We start from the raw sequence: 19,342 nt of genomic DNA, 5'->3' as shown, positions 1-19,342 counted from the left end.
ACGTTTTGGTTACGATTGTACGCTCCCCAGAATTAGATTAACACTAATTGGGGGGAGCTTTCATTGATGCCACAGCAAAATGTACTGCTCAAGGTGATTTGACAGTCTGTCCTATTAGCCAATTTTAGCTGGTGAAAGATATGAATTCCTGATTCACTACTGTTATTTTCAGAAATGATCATTGAAATGGACTGGTCACAGGTGTTCTAACAACCAGTCCTATTTATAGGGCTATGCACATGTGTCATGTGTTCACTAGCCAATCACAGTCCTGAATTGGCCACCATAGTGTACAATGGTGGCCAATCACGGTGCAGGGTTAGGGGGGTACAATGGTGGCCAATCACAGTGCAGCGAATGTCGATGTCCAAACCTCACATATAGGGGCGGTTTCGCCCAAAAAAAACGTACCCCCTTTCACCTAGAGATGCTTGAAAAGGTTGAATGTAACTTTCCACCTGTCAGAGCTCTAAAATGATGAAATAGGCAAGTAAGGAAAGTGATTATACTCTGTGTGATCAAAGTTAATAACTAACTACAAGCACGTCTCAGTTGCTCAGTTAGTGCACAGACCCCGGGTTCAAATCCAACCCCCATCTTGTCACGCCGGTCTCTCTTTCCTTGATTTCCTGGTTTCATCTTAACACAGTAAAATGTTAATTTTGTAACTCTGAGAGGATACAATTGTAACCGTGTACTGTACCCTCTGAGAGTTAGTTTAACACTCAGGGTACTTCTGTTATTGTTTCACTATGTCTATTAGGGAGAAATTTGAGTTATTGACATGAATTTACATGAATTAGTATGAATCCCAAACTTAAATCCCAAGCCTCAGATCAGCGTTCTCACCTAACACCCAGGTATCTGCCTTCTCCTTTCACAGCTTTTGCATTCATAGCCATTTAGTCTAAACTTACCATTTACCTTTGCATTATAGTAGCGTTCTCAATTATCAGCTTTAACCTTTGGTATGACATTAATTTTCAGGCGGTAGGACGAACTCCATATTCCATTGACACAGATCAGATCATGACACACAGAAATTCATAATGTACTCTTAATTACAAAGGAATTACACATGTGCATGCTGACTGACTGGGATTCTCCTTTTAAACAAAGAACAATAGTATTTCTACTAACGACTGCAGTAGGCGCCGAGCTGACAAAAGCTGTAATGTGATCTTCTTATCCAATGTTGTAAAAAAGCGCTATTGCTGTGTTGTTTGTGTGATGGAAAATTCACAAACATTTTATGGTCTCTAGGGCAAACAAGTGTCGACTAGACCCGATCTGACACATTGTGAAACGCATTTATCATCCGTCTGCATTCCTTTCTGTGTTAATCAAATGGTTACCCCATACCAAGAGAATTTAGAGTTCAGCGCTAATTGCTAGGTTAGGGCTGGTGTTGGCTCAGGTGAGGCATACTCTGCATGCTTACCGTCACAAGTCTCAGACAGAGAGTGTGTGTGTGTGTGTGTTTGTGAAAGAAAGCAGCATCTCTTAAAAACAGCAATAATTACGCTGTTAGAACTCTGTGAACGTGCACAGTCCAAATCCTCAGTGCTAATTTGACTCCGAGTGTGTTAAAAAAGGGCCCGGTCCACGTTTACATTCTGTGAAGTCTCACCACAAAACAAGCCAAAGCACTTCCTTTATCGTGTGTGAGGGCTGTCGACATTTAATTGCATGTCAAAGTAATGACTGGTACACAATCTATTATTTATATGAAAGCATTATGATTTTCTAAAATGGTGTTGCAGAATCATTTATAAAAAAACAAAAACAAAACAAAACATTTGGGTTCAGTAAAATACATCTTCCTCCACTTTTTGTTCAAAGATTTCTTTAAAAATATCAATATATTTACAGTAGTATTAGTTTGAAATACATTATCAAAAGGCATATTCAGGTGCTCAGCGTGACTCGATCTCATTTGCTCCTTGGTATTTTTGTTAACTTACAGTAAAATTGCCATCCAACTCCTGTCCACATGTTAGCAATGCCGGTGGAAGTCAAGTCTTAGAGTACAAGCTCTAAGAATTGCACCCAGCCCTCACGCTGAAATTATACATAGTTGTGTGCCAGTGTCACAAATAGTTGAAAAATCTACAAGCTCACGACTGACGTTGTGAACTTGTAGATCTACTATTTTAGTATAAATCAGTTAGAGAGATTAGTCTTCCTTAACATTACTTCTATGAAATGAAGAAATGGGGAAATATTTTGGTTCTCCACTGTCTTGCATTACAAAGAAACTTTCCTGAGTAAGATTAGTCATCAATGGGATAAATCCCCAAAACACAATACCAAAGTCAACATCTGCTTTCAAAATAAAGCACAAAAAGGTATTTGACATCTAAATCCAAGTACAAATAATTTATGACTTGTTTTCGTATAAAAAACGTACCGAGTGCTGAGGTGTAACTCACATGTTATCAAGACATGGAGGAAAGAAAACAGGGATGTGCAATGATCTTATAGCATATTATATACAGTAAACGGAGAACAAAGAAAAATAGTTAATGCCATGTGTAGTAGCATTCTTCTTAATTTACAGATTTTTATAAACATACACAAAACATGTTTACCCTTATTGTGCCAAGAACGTTCTACATTGTCAGTCCATCGTGTCTCCTGTGGCATGCTGGGAAAAAACCCAGATGCCAACCAATTCTGACACAGTGAAGTGAAGGGGTCAGGGGTCAATCTCAGCAGTCTGTCTCCGGCCGAGGGGAATACGTCCGTCGAGAGAACTTCAGACACAGATTATCTCCTACCTCGTTCAGATGATGCAGCACCTGAGGGCGTAACGGTAACCTTATATCAGTGCTTCTCAAAACTTTGTCATGTCAAGGACCCCCAGATTGAAAATATTTTGCGCCAGGCAGGGACCCCATACAACAGTGGTTCTCAAACTTTTTCATGTCAAGGACCCCCAAAATGTATTTGGCCCGGACCCCCATCTAAAATATTTTGTTCCAGGGACCCCCAGAAGCAAAGATTTGAGTTACAAATGTTCACTTAAAAAACATATATATATTCAAAGATTTGCACAAATGTTCACGATTTTTCAAAAATAGCAGATCTACAAGCTCATAGCGCAGCACCCCCTGAAACCCACCCAAGGACCCCTGGGGGTCCCCAGACCCCACTTTGAGAACCACTGCCTTATAACCACAGTACAATCATCAGAGTTCATTCCACTCTGAGAGCGTAGAAATGGAACCAAAAGGACCCGTGGTTACATACAGACCAGGAAGGGTCCATTTGTTTCTCAGTGCATGTGAAAATGTGATTTTCATTCTGACTTTGTTTTTGCATACTCCTCCTTCAAAGAGCAAAACAAGGCTTCAATTTACTTATACAATTTAGACACTCAGCTATGCTCTTTATGCAGAGCCACTTACAAAGTGTGACTTGTGATCTATTCCATAGAATCTCTAAGGAATGTAAAACTATCTAAGGCTTAGATAGTCAGTTGCACTATAATTTAAAATCATTATAGTTCAACTGAGTAGCTAAGTATCTCACACTGCCGCCGCTGTGTGTGTGTGTGTGTGTGTGTGTGTGTGTGTGTGTGTGTGTGTGTGTGTGTGTGTACATGCGTGTGTGTGTGTGCGTGCATGCAGTCACGTTCTAAGTGTTCATGTGCGTATCGTGGCTGTTAGGTGTAAACAGGGCCGGACTGGGACCAAAATTCAGCCCTGGCATTTTGGCCCAGACCGGCCCACCACAACCGGCGCGCAGATAGCAGATACTCTACCGCCCCACTCCGTCGAGGCACATACAAACGCACGTCCTTAATGCCACCACTTTTACTGAAAAGCATCCCAGCCCAAACATTACAGTAACTAATAATTGGGCCGCGCAACCCGGAAATGACCGTAATAATCCTAAAATGGGAGCAAAAATATTTTTCAAAATATATATATATATTTTTTTGAGTGGCCCACTGGGCATATGCCCGGTATGCCAAATGGCCAGTCCGCCCCTGGGTGTAAACCTAGTATGTCAAAAACTGTTACTTTTCAGAAAATGGAAAAAAGAACCTGTGTTCCAATGGCTCCAATGTAGTTATAATTTATTCACAAGCTTCTAGTTGTATATCCTACTTTTTTCAAAAATAGCCCATCTACAAGCTCACAACGTGTGGCGATGCAACGCGTTGTGAGCTTGTAGATCGGCTATTTATGGGTGACACTGTTGGCTTGGCGAATTGATTGGCATTGATTTATGGGGGGGAAAGATTTAGATTCAAGGTTTCCACCAACGTTGATTTTGACAGCAAATTTTGATTTAGTTTTAGTCATAGTCTTTTGAATAAAATTCCATTTAGTTTTAGTCATATTTTAGTCACCTGGAATGTTTTAGTTTTTGTCTAGTTTTTGTCGACTAAATATCCTAAGATTTTAGTCGACTAAATCTGCAGTTGATTTAGTCGACTGAAATATATTTTGGCGGTGCTTTGATGGCGTCATAATGGCTGATTTTGCACTTGGTTGCATGCTGAAAATAGCCGATCTACAAGCTCACAACTTGAGCTTGTAGATCTGCTATTTTCAGAGCGCAACTCCCGAGCCCAACCAAACATAAAATGACTCGTCTTTTAGTTCTACTGGATCTCTTCTCCACTCGTCCCTCACTAACATTTTAGTCTAGTTTTTATCTGTTGACGAAAGTGTCAATATATTTAGTCTTAGTTTTAGTCATCGTAGCTTAGTTTTTATTTAGTTTTAGTCAGTGAAAAAAGGTAGTCGACGAACATTTTTTAATATTCTAATATTCCTCGAATATGGGGAAAATATGTATATTTGAATATGAAAATGTATATTCAAATATAATCTTTTTTTATTTTATGTTTATTTGACAGGGACAATACAAAAAACAATGTATCAAGTTATAAAAACAAACAAAAGATACGTTTTATTGGATCCGAGCACTCGATACATTGTTTTTTGTATTGTCAAAAAATAAAATATTTTTTTTCTTTTTGGAGAAAAACAAAAAAATCTTTGTATAATAATAATAATAATAATATTCGAATATATTCGAATATCTGCCAATTTTTAAGACCAATATTCAAATATCATTTCTGAGGAAAGTTGACAGCCCTACTAGCTTGACACCATTGGTGTGTGAATGTGGGAAAAAGTGAGGACGCTGGTATGAATGAATGAACCATGGTAAAAGCACTATAAAAATGCAATTCATTATTATCATTCAGAGTGTGTGTACTGTATGTGTGTATGTGGCATAGTGTGGTATGCAGTATCTCAGACTGGTACAGTACCTCGTCCAGCATGCTCCTGGTGTGCGCTGCAGAGAGGCAGAAGCGTGCGCGGGCCTCTGTGATGGGCGTGGCCGGGAAGCCCACCACCACCACTCCGATCTTTCTCTCCAACATGGCTCTGGAGAACGCCCTGATGAACAAAACATATTACAAAAATATATACTAACCATTTCAACCCTATATACATTTCGGCCATTTGAAAATAGCAGATCTACAAGCACACAATGCGTCGCATCGCAACACATTGTGAGCTTGTAGATCTGCTATTTGTATACATTTTAAACATTTGAAAACCTGTGAAATGGGACCTTCTGCATAACAAGTACTTTTACTCAAGTACATTTTGAATTCCAGACTTTTACTTGTAACAGAGTGTTTCTACATTGCAGTATTGATACTTTTACTTAAAGTAATACTAGGTAACTTTTTCAAAAAAACTAAAGTTAGATTGTATATCTTTTGTGAGTGGCAAATATTTCACAACACCCATTCCATGAATTTCACCCCCGAAAGCCTTTTATAAACATATTTTCTATTGAAAGTGGACAGGGGCGTCTTTCAAAAAAACGCTTTTTGAAACGCTTCCGCCTTCCGGTGAAAAAAAATTGAATTCTGGGTAATGCAGGAATCCGCTAAAGACCTGCAATGACGGTAGTGACCAGCAGAGGTTGCTAAAAATCGTTATTTTTGGACTTACCAAGTATGGCTTTAAGTAAAAAAATAATTGAGTACTTTTTCCACCACTGCTAAGGGTTGCTTGGCCTGAAAAACGTTGAAGACCCCTGCACTAAAGTGAAGTGCGGTCCTTGCATATATACGTACACCACTTTGCCTGGCATGTAGAGTAGAATGGGCACCACGGGCGAGTCGTCGTTGCCATAGATGATGAAGCCCATCTCCTGGAGTCTGGCCCTGAAGTACTTGGTGTTCTGTGCCAGCTGCTGGACCCGTCTGATGCCTGCAAAATAACAAGCAGCATGTTGCACTCAGTCATTTATACGTGCACGAAGGCACCTGTGTACGTTCACCGTTACATTTAGTTGCCGTCGAGGCTGAAACCTCTAATCTCTATATTTTAACCCATTCAATCCGCATCTCTGCCATTTTACGATTTTTTTGGCTATTCAAAAATAGCAGATATACAAGCTCATAGCTGGGCACCGAGTGCTTGTAGATCTGCTATTTTTGAAAAATCGTGACAATTTGCGCAAATCTTTGAATATATATTCTACAAATGTCTTCTAAATCCTAACCGTTTTTTGAAAAAAACTTATGTTGCTATATCAGTGGTGCTCAAACGTTTTCATGTCAAGGACCCCCAAAATGTAAATGTGTATTTGGCCGCGGACCCCCATCTCAAAATATTTTGTTCCAGGGACCCCCCCAGACGCAAAGATTTGAGTTAAAAATGTTCACTTTAAAAATATTTATATTCAAAGATTTGCATACATTTTCAAAAATAGCAGATCTCCAAGTACGTAGCGCGGCACTCGGTGCCGCGCTACGTACTTGTATATCTGCTATTTTTTAATAGCCAAAGAAATCTGAAAATGACAGAGATGCGTTCGCGGATTTGAATGGGTTAACTTTTGATCATACGTCTCACAAAAGTAGCAGATCTACAAGCACGAAACGCGGCGCGAAGCGATGCGTTTCGAGCTTGTAGATCTTCTACTTTTGACGTTTTTGTATTTGAATCCTGAAAAGGAACAGTTTTGGACATGTGAGGTGATTTGCATGGTGCTGCATTTCCTCTCAAAAGTACTAAAGTGGAAGCGGGTACAGTAGATTCCCCATGCCAGGGAAGGACATCCCATGCCAGGGAAGGACATCCCATGCCAGGGAAGGACATCCCATGCCAGTAGAAGGACATCCTCTGTCAGGATTATAGACCAGAGCGGTGTGTGTGTGACCTTTCATGAGGTATATAGCAACTCATCTCCATTCCCCCGCACCACCACCACCACCTCTCCATCTGTGCCGTTCCAACGGTCACCGCGGAGACTCAATCATGATTACGGTTCAGCTGCAACGCAGCAGATGGTTCGGTTTTGTCGGCCTGACAGTATGGTAAACTCGCTCGCTATTGCTGCCAAGACGAGGTGCTCGCAAATAGGATGCGATGGGGCTTCACACAAAAACGCTCCAGACTCTATAGACTGTCTGTTACCACTGGAGTGTGGCCACAAGAGACGCTGAATACAAATAACGCTTAATCCAATAAGACCGGGAACGCATCTGTGTCATTTTTAGATTTCTTTGGCTTTAAAAAAAATTGCAGATCTACAAGCTCATAGCGCGGCACATGAGCTTGTAGATCTGCTATTTTTTTTTTTAATTGTGAACATTCTTGCAAATCTTTAGTTAGAATATATATATATTTTTAAAGCGAACATTTGTAACTCAAATCTTTTTCTTCTGGGGGATTCTACAAATGTCTTCTAAATCCTAACAGGTTCCTGAAAAGGCTATGTTTCTCTATCAGTGGTTCTCAAACTTTTTCATGGACCCCCGAAATGTTATGTATTGTCCGCCGACCCCCATCTCAAAATATGTCGTTCCACTGACCCCCAGAAGCAAAGATTTGAATCAAAAATGTTCCCTTAAAATAAAGATATATTAATAGATTTGCACAAATGTTCAAAAAAGCAGATATACAAGCTCATAGCGCGGCACCGAGTGCCGCGCTATGAGCTTGTAGATCTGCTATTTTTGAATAGCCAAAGTATAAAATAATGGTTATAGCTAAAATCTTAAAATGACAGAGATGCGTTCCCGGGTTGACTGGGTTAAGTATATAATGTCTCTTTACGGAGAAATATTTTCAGAGACAAATCAAATGGCAGCAGTAGGGGACCTTGTACTGCTATTAAAGCCCCCTGGGCTGGCTAATGATGTGAGTCAGTGGGGAGCCAGACCGCTAACAACACATTTTGGCCACAACCCAGCCTTGGAACACAACTCTGTTTCCCTCTTCTGATTACCTGGGAAACAGATTGGCAGCTGCTCTCAAAGGGCAAAGTAAGGAGTCCTCTAACCACTTTCACAACCTGGCGTCCCTATGTTGGGCATATGTCATTACAGGCACAATATGTTTCAAAACTTTTCAATTTTTTTTTTTAAATAGCAAAAGATCGACTATTTTAGATATTTTGGAAATGGGGCTTAAGTGGTTAATATCCCATATCTCAGCTGAAGTAACAATGATTATACAAATAAGATAAATAAGATAAATAAGATAAATAAAAAATAGATTCTGGCACTAAAAATCTGCAAATCTGTCCATAAATATATATGTCAAATCTATCCAGAGTGGATATGTATGAATAGTTGTCTTTAAACAGTGACTATATGAGTGAACTACATATCAATAATGAGTGTATGAATGATTATATGGTCTCAATCGACTGTCTCTCAACAATGAATTTATGAATGAATTAGTTAATGTATGTATGAAAAATGTATGAAACGCAAACAGTTTATCAACAGCTATCCTTACAAACATACTGTAAGTCAATGTTTAGTTTGTGTGGAAGATGCCAGAGTGCCAGAATCCACATCAAAAAGCAGTGGTGTAAAGTAACTAAGTACATGTACTCAAGTACTGTACTTAAGTACAATTTTGAGGCATTTCCAATTCCAAAATACTTTTTCTTCTACTCCACTACATCTCAGTGGCAAATATTGTACTTTGACTCCACTACAATTAATTGAAAACTTTAGTTACTAGTTACTTTTTTGTTTTTGATTATTAATACAAAACATACATTAACCACTTCAGCCCTATTTACATTTCGGCAATCTGAAAATAGCCGATCTACAAGCTCACAATGCGTCGCGAATGCGACGCATTGTGAGCTTGTAGATCTGCTATTTTCAAAAGATTTGTATCCATTTGAAAACTTGTGAAATGCGACATTCTGCATAATGAGTACTTTCTACTTTTGGTACTTTAAGTATATTTTGACACCCACATTTTTTTTTTGTACTTTTTCCACCACTGCTAATTTATGCTTCGTCGCACGGCAGTGTTGCACGTCGAAACCTTACAAACTCACAATGCTGCCGCGTCCGCGACGTGTTCAGCCCTTATAGGTATAAGTCCAGTTTTTGCATGGAAAGACTAAACAGCTGCGTGGTCAGAAAATGTGCGAGCAATTACAGGGGTCCGTAGAGGGAGAGAGAGGGAGGACGTGCTGCTTCGGTGCACACGTGACCCGGCTACGCTTGGAAATCAGTTTCACATGTTAGCGTTGTGAGGAAACCTGTACCTCTGAAACGTCTCTGCTTTAATGTCTTCAGACACCAGGCCAGTGAAGCAATCACTGCCCTGCATTACCAGACCAGCATGCAAACCCACTCTAACGGCACAATACACTTTCCTCTTATTGAGTTGTATAGTGTAGAGTTTAGTAATAGTGGTGCTGGTGGTAGTGATTATAGAAATAGTAGTAGTAGTAAAAACTATTTATCCTGCAGCGGGGAAACCCATATCTTATACCCAAAGACCACAATCAATGCAGTCCAAGTGAAACGAGGCCCATTCGGGGATACAGATACAGACAGTAAAATAACCAAATAGTGCATTTACTGTATTGCTGGGAAGCTGTTTTAATGTGTGGGACCCCAGGAAAAGTAGCTTGTTGCCATGTGTGGCAGCTAAATGGGGATCTAAGTAAACAATAAACAACAATAAACAATAAACTACTCTGATCCAAAATGGCCAAAGGGAAAAGATTATGCAAACTGTATGGCATCGCAAACACACACATAAACACCGAATGGCTTATATTAGTACGCTGGAATGGCTACAAATGTGCGGAGGACTTTTTGCAAGCCGTGACACATTGACCTATTCTTGTTGACACGTCTTAGAGTGCTAATGAGTTTGCCACTGCAAAAGACCAGTGAGTACTGTCTCATAATGTGTGTGTGTGCGCTTACAGCTCTGCTCAAGAGAGATGAGTAACCCTCTCCTCTCGACTCTACGCACAGAGAGATGCCTCGCATCTGACGTAGTCCCAGGAAAAATATTTCTGTTTGTTGTGGAGAAATGGGTCTTGACCTGTCCCTCACGGAGAGAGGAGGTTGCACAGCAAACAGTTGCAACTCATTTAACAAAACATAGGCTCACTTTTTGGGTGGAGTGAGTCTAAAGCATTCTCCACACGCACTGTCCATCAGGAGATTAGCCCGGACTCGCTGTGGTGTCAAGAGGTCAAGTGATCTGTGCGAGTACTATGCCCGATTGTTTGTTCCCTCTCTCAATGTGTCTCTCACTTTATACGTCTCTCTCTCTCTCTCTCTCTCTTGTTTTGGCCAAACGCCACTAATGCAATCTGTGGGAAGTGGTTGAGGAATAAGAAAAGCACTGGAGGAGAGCAGCAGCATCCACACACTGTAGCACTCACCTGACCTCTAGCATCACAAGAGGAGCACTTTACTCTCTTAGTTCTTGGTTCTTGGGGGTTTGTGTTTTTTTTTCCCAGTGTGGAGAAAGGCCAAGACATCTAGAACAGTGATTGTCTATTTTTTTATTTGGTGGCAATTTAATGCTTTATTTAGTAAAGAGAGTGTATAGAGAGACGGGAAACATAGGGCAGAGAGAGAGGGGAGACATGACAGGAATTGGATTCAAACTTGAATCTAAAACTAACTGAGCCACCGGGCAGACACCCCCCATGTGCATGATGCCATGAAACACATCTATCCGGCTTTAAATGAATGCAGCATGAACAGTCTGCAACTGGGAATGATTGGGTGAAGTGAAAGTGAAAAGTTGGATCGTAGCTGATAATCTATGCACGTAGAAACATCTTTTCTTTGATTAGGAACGAGCAGGAGGGTTCAGTATATACAGTATGGAGGAGAGAGCTTCTCACCCACTGTGGTTCCATCCAGGCCCATGATGCACTTCATGGCGCGCGTCACCTGCTCCGTGACGGGCGGGGACATGGCGCAGGCGTACACCGCGTTGTGGGAGTGGCTCCGCAGGTAGTCCACCAGCTCCTGTAATGATGAGACGGACATGACAGATGATCAGAAATGTGCTGTTAAGAAATGTTATATTTGGATCCGATCATTGCTTTAACCCATTAAGACCGGGAACACATCTGTGTCATTTCTTGATTTCTTTGGCTATTAAAAAAATAGCAGATCTACAAGCTCATAGCGCGGCACCGAGTGCCGCGCTATGAGCTTGTAGATCTGCTATTTTTGAAAAATCGTGAAAATGTGCGCAAATCTTTGAATATATATGTATTTCTAAGCGATCATTTGAAACTCAAATCTTTGCATCTGGGGGGGTCTTGAAACAACACATTATGAGATAAAAGACACAAACATAGAACATCTATCCCAGGCATAATATATCCATTAAAAAAAGCATGAGGTTGGCCTTGCACTTGTCCTTTAGGGCCACTAGAGAGAGCTCACATGCAACACAGGCCAACACCTGAGAATCAATTAACGGCACCATGGAGTTGTGTCTCTGTCACCTCCCAGGCGCTACTACCTTTTACATCACAGAGGAGCTGTGAACGCAGAGGGTGTTTCTCCTGCTCCATGCTCTCTCTCTCTCGGAGGGGAGCCAGAGCGCTACATATATTGAGACAGGCCAGTAGTTGCTGAGGCACAATGGGACAAAGTAGCCACGTCCTCATTATTACTCCCAAATGTCAGCAGTAGAACTCATTCTACTATCACTTTGTCAAGTGGGGAGAGAGCAAGGATTCAGGAAACGGGACTGATTTTGGTCACGGTCCTCGAAGCACGCGTGTGTGCGTGTGTGTGTGTGTGTGTGTGTGTGTGTGCACACACACTGTATAAGTGGTCTGAGGTTTTAGAGTTGGCCGCGGAGCTGCCACTCGGTGGCTGTGTGGTGGCCTAGCGGGGGCGGGGTGATGACATGTAGCCGGAGATGCCGTCTGGCCACCATTCCCCCCCCCCCTCACCCTGCTGCCATCTGTCTCTCCGCTGGGCGGTGGCGGTGACGGACTCTCCTTCCTCGTGCAGATGTTGAGAGAGAGGAAGGGGGGATTTGAGCGGGGGGGGGGGGGGGGGGGGGATATGCTCCAAAACCATCGGAAAGGAGCCCCGCACAACGACCTGACATCTGTTTTCATTTAACCCATTAAGACCGGGAACGCATCTGTGTCATATTTATTTTATTTCTTTGGCTATTAAAAAAATCTGCAAGATCTACAAGCTCATACATAAGCTTGTAGATCTTTTTTTTTTTTGAAAAATCGTGAACATTTTTTGCAAATCTTTGAATATGTATATATTTTTAAAGCTAACATTTTTAACTCAAATCTTTGCCTCTGGGGATTCTACAAATGTCTTTTGAATCCCAACAGTTTTTTGTTTTTTTTATCAGTGGACCCCCCATCTCAAAATATTCAGTTTCAGGGACCCCCCCAGAGGCAAATATTTGAGTTAAAAATGTTTGCTTTAAAAAATCTATATATATTGAAAGATTTGCAAGAATGTTCACGATTTTTCAAAAAGAATAGCAGATCTACAAGCTCATAGTGCGGCACTCGGTGCCGCGCTATGAGCTTGTAGATCTGCTATTTTTTTTAATAGCCCAAAGACATCTAAAAATTTACACACAGATGCCGTTTCCCGGTCGTAATGGGTTAAAGGGCTGGGGGGGAGATTTTCACCGCTTTAGGGCCTGGCGGGATTCTTTATTTTTTTTTCTTCTTTGGTACGACCGAGATAAACCGGTTAAGGGAACATGTCCGAAAGCCCTCCCACATCTGTGGAGGAGAGCAGGGAGAGCGACGGCTCGGGAGCGTTTACGCTCTTCCTCCCAAGCTTTAGCCACAATACCGATGTGACACAGCAAGACCACAAGGCAGCAGACCAGCAGCACTGCTAGTAATGCATATTATGCACCCCCCCCCCCCCCCCACACCACACCGGTGGTGTAAAGTAACTAAGTACATTTACTCAAGTACTGTGATGAAGTACAATTTTGAGGTACCTTTACTCTATTCGAGTATTTCCACTTTTACTTCTACTCCACTACATCTCGGAGGCAAATATTGTACTTTTGCTCCACTACAATTATTTGAAAACTTTAGTTACTAGTTACTTTGCAGATATCAATTATTACATTATAAAACATACATCTACAAGCTCACAACGCGTCGCGATGCGACGCGATGCGATGCGACGCGTTGTGAGCTTGTAGATCGGCTATTTTCAAACATTTAAGTACTTTTACTTTTGGTACTTTAAGTACATTTTGATTCCAATGCTTTTGTACTTTTACTCAGGTAAATTTTTAATTCGGGACTTTTACTTGTAATAGAGTACTTCTACATTGCAGTATTGAACCCACACACACACACACACACACACACACACACACACACACACACACACACACACACACACACACACACACACACACACACACACACACACACACACACACACACACACACACACACACACACACACACACACACACACACACACACACACACACAATAGCAGATCTACAAGCTCATAGCGCGGCACCGCGACTATGTTTTCATTCCCACTAACAATATTTCTACACGGAACACTAACACCACTTCTCCCAGAGAACATGGATCGTTTTGGTTATAAGCCTACCTCATGTGAGGCTCAAGTGATTCATATGGAGTTTTGGAGTCTATTCATTAGGGTGCGTATTTTTGGTAGACTTATAAAATGGCTATGACTGTGTGTTCCAGAGCACATCTGCTAAGTCTTTTGTCGGTCAACCTGAATCCACTTAATGTAAGATTTGGGGGCTTTTTCACCACAACAACAAATAAGTAAAAATCTAAAGGCCCTCTCTCTCGCTCTCTCTCTCTCTCTCGCTCTCTCGCTCTCTCTCTCGCTCTCTCTCTCGCTCTCTCTCTCGCTCTCTCTCTCTCTCTCTCTCTCGCTCTCTCTCGCCCTCGCTCTCTCTGTGTCGTTTACTATAGCCAGCTGTCAGACGAGGCAGCGTGTTCATATACTTCAAACATTATCATGCTTGTTAAAGCCCATCCTGTTAAATCTAGAGCGCAGTTCCGATGCCTGCCACAAGAAGGGGCTGGCCGCCTGCCAGCTTTTACCTTCTTATTATGACGGAGCGAGCGGAGGGCTGAGCCAATATGCGGGGCACGGGCGGGCGGGCCGGGCAGGAAGGGTCCCTTCACTGCCTGGATGCCTAATTCAAACAACATGGCCACTTCCTCTCTTTGCTTTCTAATCAACTGCCGCAAAACTGCTGCTGTGGTTATGGACTAAAGCGCACGTTTTAATGGAGTCGAAAGGAATTACAAAGGCTGTGAGACACACGGCGGCCCGGGGAACATTTGTTGGACATATGAGGGGCTACGAGAGAGGAGGGGGGGGGAGAGAGAGAGAGAGGGGGGGGGTGGTGACACTCCATACATCTCTATAGTAGTAGATCATACTGATCATACTGCAATGTTAGTTATCGCTTTATGGTATTTGTGTAGTTTCTGCAGGTTGCTCAGGTGCAGTGGTGTAAAGTAACTACAGTACATTTACTCAAGTACTGTACTTAAGTACAATTTTTAGGTACTTTTACTTTACTGGAGTACTTCCGATTTTCAGTACTTTTACTTCTACTCCACAACATCTCAGAGGCAAATATTGTACTTTTTTACTCCACTACAATTATTTGAAAACTTTAGTTACTATAGTTACTTGGTAGATTTTGATTATCATTACAAAACATACATTAACCCTATGCATACTTAGGCTATTTACAATTGTAGATCTGCTATTTTCAAAGCATTTTCATACATTTGGAAACTTGTGAAATGGGACATTCTGCAAAATGAGTACTTTTTACTTTCAGTACTTTAATGTATATTTTAATGCAAATACTTTTGTACTTTTACTCAAGTCCATTTTTTGATTACAGACTTTTACTTGTAACAGAGTATTTCTACATCGCAGTATTCAGGCATGCAAACAGCCCAGAGGTGAAAAAGGTGACAACATGTTGTTTTCTTTCGGGTCAGGTGTCACACAATTGCCCTATATGGGTTCAAAAAGGTGACTGTAGCTGAAAAGTGACACTTTTGCATGTCTGAGTATTGATATTTTACTTAAGTACAAAACGTGAGCCACCACTGCCTGCAGGTTGCTCAGGTGGGTAGAGGGATTTCACATTAGACAATGAGCCGCTAGTAAACGTTCATGGGAAAAGGCCCTGCATGTCAATATGCAGTAAACCTCTCTGTGACTGACAACAGCAGACACAACACCAGCGAGAGAAGAGAAAAGAAAGCGCACACTCAAGCAGTAAATGCCAACTCAATTTAATGGACCCAAGATTAAGTCATTGGCCGAAACGACTATTAAATTGAGTTGGCGTTGAGTGTGTGATTTTTTCTTCTCTCTTTTCTTAGTGTATAGTATATTATCAATGCCTGAGTTCTGCACCTGACTAAGCGCTAATGGTGTGCGTTTACTTTGTTGAATGTACTGTAGCAGACATCATCAAAAGCTGTCCCTAAAGCATCACACCGACCACACTCTTTTGGTGCCGGTATACATGTCACAGGTAAATTGGCATTCCAGGTAAATTGGAAGGGGAGCGCTTGTTTTTTGGCGTGGGGCGGGGCTGCGAGGCGGGGCTTTTCGAGACAGGTTTTTTACGCGAGGCTCGCGAGGAGGAGGAGGAGGAGGAGGAGGAGGAGGAGGCGGCGCGATGCGGGGCTTTGATACGAGGCGGTGCGAGGAGGAGGAGGAGGAGGAGGCGCGAAGCGGGGCTTTGATACGAGGCAGCGCGAGGAGGAGGAGGAGGAGGAGGCGCGATGCGGGGCTTTGATGCGACGCGGACCGCGCGTGATAATAGTTATTGTCCATGACGGAGGCGCGCCGACTCAGCAGAGCTTGAGGCCGAGGAGGCGCGCGCGCGAGTGCCCGCGCCGACCGGCCGAAGGTCTGCTGAGTCGAATCAGCGCCGTTCGAGTTGTAACCCGATAGGGGGAGAATAGATCTTTTTATGGGTTACTATCATACAGTCTATGGTTACTATCCACGACGACACACATGTGTGCATGTGTGCGCATGCACACACGCACACGCGTGCGCACACATGCACACGCACACATGCATGTGCATGCGTGTGGATTCAGTGTAGATTCAGTGTGCATTCATTGCCCTCTAGCGTTGGTTCTACAGAATTGCCTGGGGGCGGGGAAAACAAGCGCCCTTTTTCCAATTTACCTGGAATGCCAATTTACCTGTAACATACATACTGTGGGTTAACCCTTTAAGACCTGGAACGCATCCGTGTGTCATTTTAAGATTTATTTGGCTTATTCAAAAATAGCAGATCTACAAGCTCATAGCGCGGCACCGCGACTATGTTTTCATTCCCACTAACAATATTTCTACACGGAACACTAACACCACTTCTCCCAGAGAACATGGATCGTTTTGGTTATAAGCCCACTTGTTTCTATGATGAAAGAGCAAGTTAAAATGTGAATATCTTTCCGTGGTTTTGTCTGCTCCGAGGACGCTATTGTTAAATTAGTTTCGGTTTGTTTCTAGTGGGGAAGGATCGGCAGACACGTAAATCCCGCCCACTACATTTGATTGGGTAAAGCGCGGCCTGCTTCTTGATCTGAAGGCACGCCCACAAGGCCAGTGCGTACGCGATATGACGAACCCCCCCGACAGATTCAAGCGGAGAGCAGAATCTGTTCTTGAGAGATTATGAGCTTGTAGATCTGCTATTTTTTTTTAAATCATGAAAATGTTAGCAAATCTTTGAATATATATATATATATTTTTTAAAGCAAACATTTTTCAAATCTTTGCTTCTTGAGATCCTACAAATGTCTTCTAAATCCTGTATATGTTGCTATAATATCGGTGGTTCTCAAACTTTTTTCAAGTCAAGGACCACCCAAAATGATATGTATTTGGCCTCGGACCCCCATCTCAGGGACCCCCCCCAGAAGCAAAAATATATAGGCCTATATATATTCAAAGATTTGCACACACTTTCAAGATTTTTCTAAAATAGCAGATCTACAAGCTCGGCGTAGCACGGCACTCGGTGCCGCGCTACGAGCTTGTAGATCTGCTATTTTTTAATAGCCAAAGAAATCTAAAAATGACACAGATTCTTTCCCGATCTAAATGGGTTAAAACAATGTAATACTAATATTTACAACACTATCATTTGACCCATAGGTAAAGGTAAAGGGTGTTTCTGTATGAACAGCACAGCACGTAGACCAGAGACCAGGCTACCACCATGGTCCTGTCTTTGGATGGCATAATACCACAGGTCTAGTCCTCCTGTCGCCCATGGATACCACATGAACAGGCTGGAGAGAGGAGGTGAATGGTAACAGTGATAAAGGAGGGTATTCAAAAGAGGCAGCTGAGCACCATTAAGAAGTGTTAAAGCAATAGATCACCTTTTTTTTTAGCACAACGTAACCCCTAGTAAAGTGTGATGAGCTGATTATTGTTGTAATTAACTAGACTTATGAGTATGAGTTTGCCCTTTGCGTCCATTGTTATGCATTTACTGTATGACAATGCATCCAAAACGCTTTAAACCAGTAAGACCAGGAACACATGTGTGTAATTTTTTGATTTGTGCTAAAAAGCATTATTTTACAGTTTGGCTGTTTAAAAAATTGCAGATCTACAAGTAAAAAATAGCAGATCTAAGTAAAAAATAGCAGATCTACAAGTAAAAAATAGCAGATCTACAAGCTCGTAGCGCGGCACTGCGCTACGAGCTTGTAGATCTGCTATTTTTTTTCTATTGTGAAAATGTGTGCAAATCTTTGAATATATATTCTTTTAAAGCGAACATTTGTAACTCAAATCTGTGCTTCTGGGGGTCCCTGGAACAAAATATTTTGAGATTGGAGTCCGTGGCCAAATTACGTATCATTTTGGGGGTCCTTCAGTCCTTGACATGAAAAAGTCGGAGCATCACTGATAAAGCAACGTTACGTTTTTCGGAAAACTGTTAGGATTTAGAAGACATTTGTAGAATCGGCCTCAGGTCTTTAAAAGGGTTAAACGCACTGTGAACATTCAGTGGACGATATGAATTAGATTTGCATCGCCTCAACAGCGACCGACTGTAACTTAAACGCTGAACACACACCGAAATGTGTTGCCATCAGTCTCTGCTTTACACCCAGTTAAGTCCATCTACAATACTTGCAAAGATAGTGTATTCATTTAAAGAACCCCACTTTTCATATCGATTCTGTGTGTGTGTGTGTGGGGGGGGGGGGGCATGAGGTGAGCACTGAAATAGGTACGGTGAAGCGTCATTCATCTTCAGTATTGTTGCTAATTGCTAAATTGATCCAGCCAGAGGCTGTGCAGAAGGTGGTTCCATTAATTTAGGTTTAACCAATTAGCACTAACACCACAAGTGAATGACAACGACATCCGTCTTGTCTCTCCGTGTGTGTGCCACCGACTTATGCTTAATTTACACAGCGCCACGGCAGCATACTGTGCACTGAAAATCAGTAGATCTACAAGCTCATAACGTGTTGTGAGCTTGTAGATCGGATATTTTCGTTGCACGATGACAACAGCGCGCAACAAAATATGAATCAGCCTTTTACAAGTCCTGTCATAACAAATAAAACAACGATATGGAACGTGTCCAAAAACAAAAGCAGCAGAAGACTTAAAACAAGACAGGGAAAATATTTAGATTTCTTTAGCTATTCAAAAATAGCAGATATACAAGCTCAAGCTCATGTTCCAGCAAAGAAAAAAATATATGTACCGGTATTCAAAGATTTGCACAAAATATTCAAGATTAGGTGGGATTGGTGAAAGGGCCTCTCTGTGTGGAGTTTGCATGTTCTGCCCGTGTCCCCTAGGGTAGTTAATACCCTCACAAAAATATGTAGTAATCCTGGTCTCTATACCGCCTCCCCCATGACAGCCGGGGCGCCTGATGGAGGGGAAGGGAACTGGTTGGAATAACGTGTTCCTTCCACACACTACGTCCTACCGGGGAAACTCCCCCTTGTCAGGTGACAA

General features: G+C 42.0%; 1 protein-coding gene across 1 annotated transcript in view; it reads right to left on the bottom strand.

Annotated features, from left to right (window-relative positions):
* Positions 1 to 1,665: 1,665 nt before the first annotated feature.
* sptlc3 (serine palmitoyltransferase, long chain base subunit 3) overlaps positions 1,666 to 19,342 on the bottom strand; it is a 56,316-nt gene continuing 38,639 nt past the window's right edge. The window contains exons 9-12 of the mRNA XM_080448586.1: positions 11,176 to 11,302; positions 6,116 to 6,251; positions 5,294 to 5,423; positions 1,666 to 2,801 (exon numbers count right to left, since the gene is read on the bottom strand). Coding sequence (XP_080304712.1) covers positions 2,712 to 2,801; positions 5,294 to 5,423; positions 6,116 to 6,251; positions 11,176 to 11,302 — 483 coding nt within the window. The 3' untranslated portion in view covers positions 1,666 to 2,711. The remainder of the gene's footprint in view (positions 2,802 to 5,293; positions 5,424 to 6,115; positions 6,252 to 11,175; positions 11,303 to 19,342) is intronic.

Source organism: Gymnoscopelus braueri, assembly GCF_963280865.1.
Source record: "Gymnoscopelus braueri genome assembly, chromosome: 14".
NCBI lineage: Eukaryota > Metazoa > Chordata > Actinopteri > Myctophiformes > Myctophidae > Gymnoscopelus > Gymnoscopelus braueri.
Note: the sequence above shows the minus strand (reverse complement) of the source record. Positions and strands in the feature narration are given on the sequence as shown.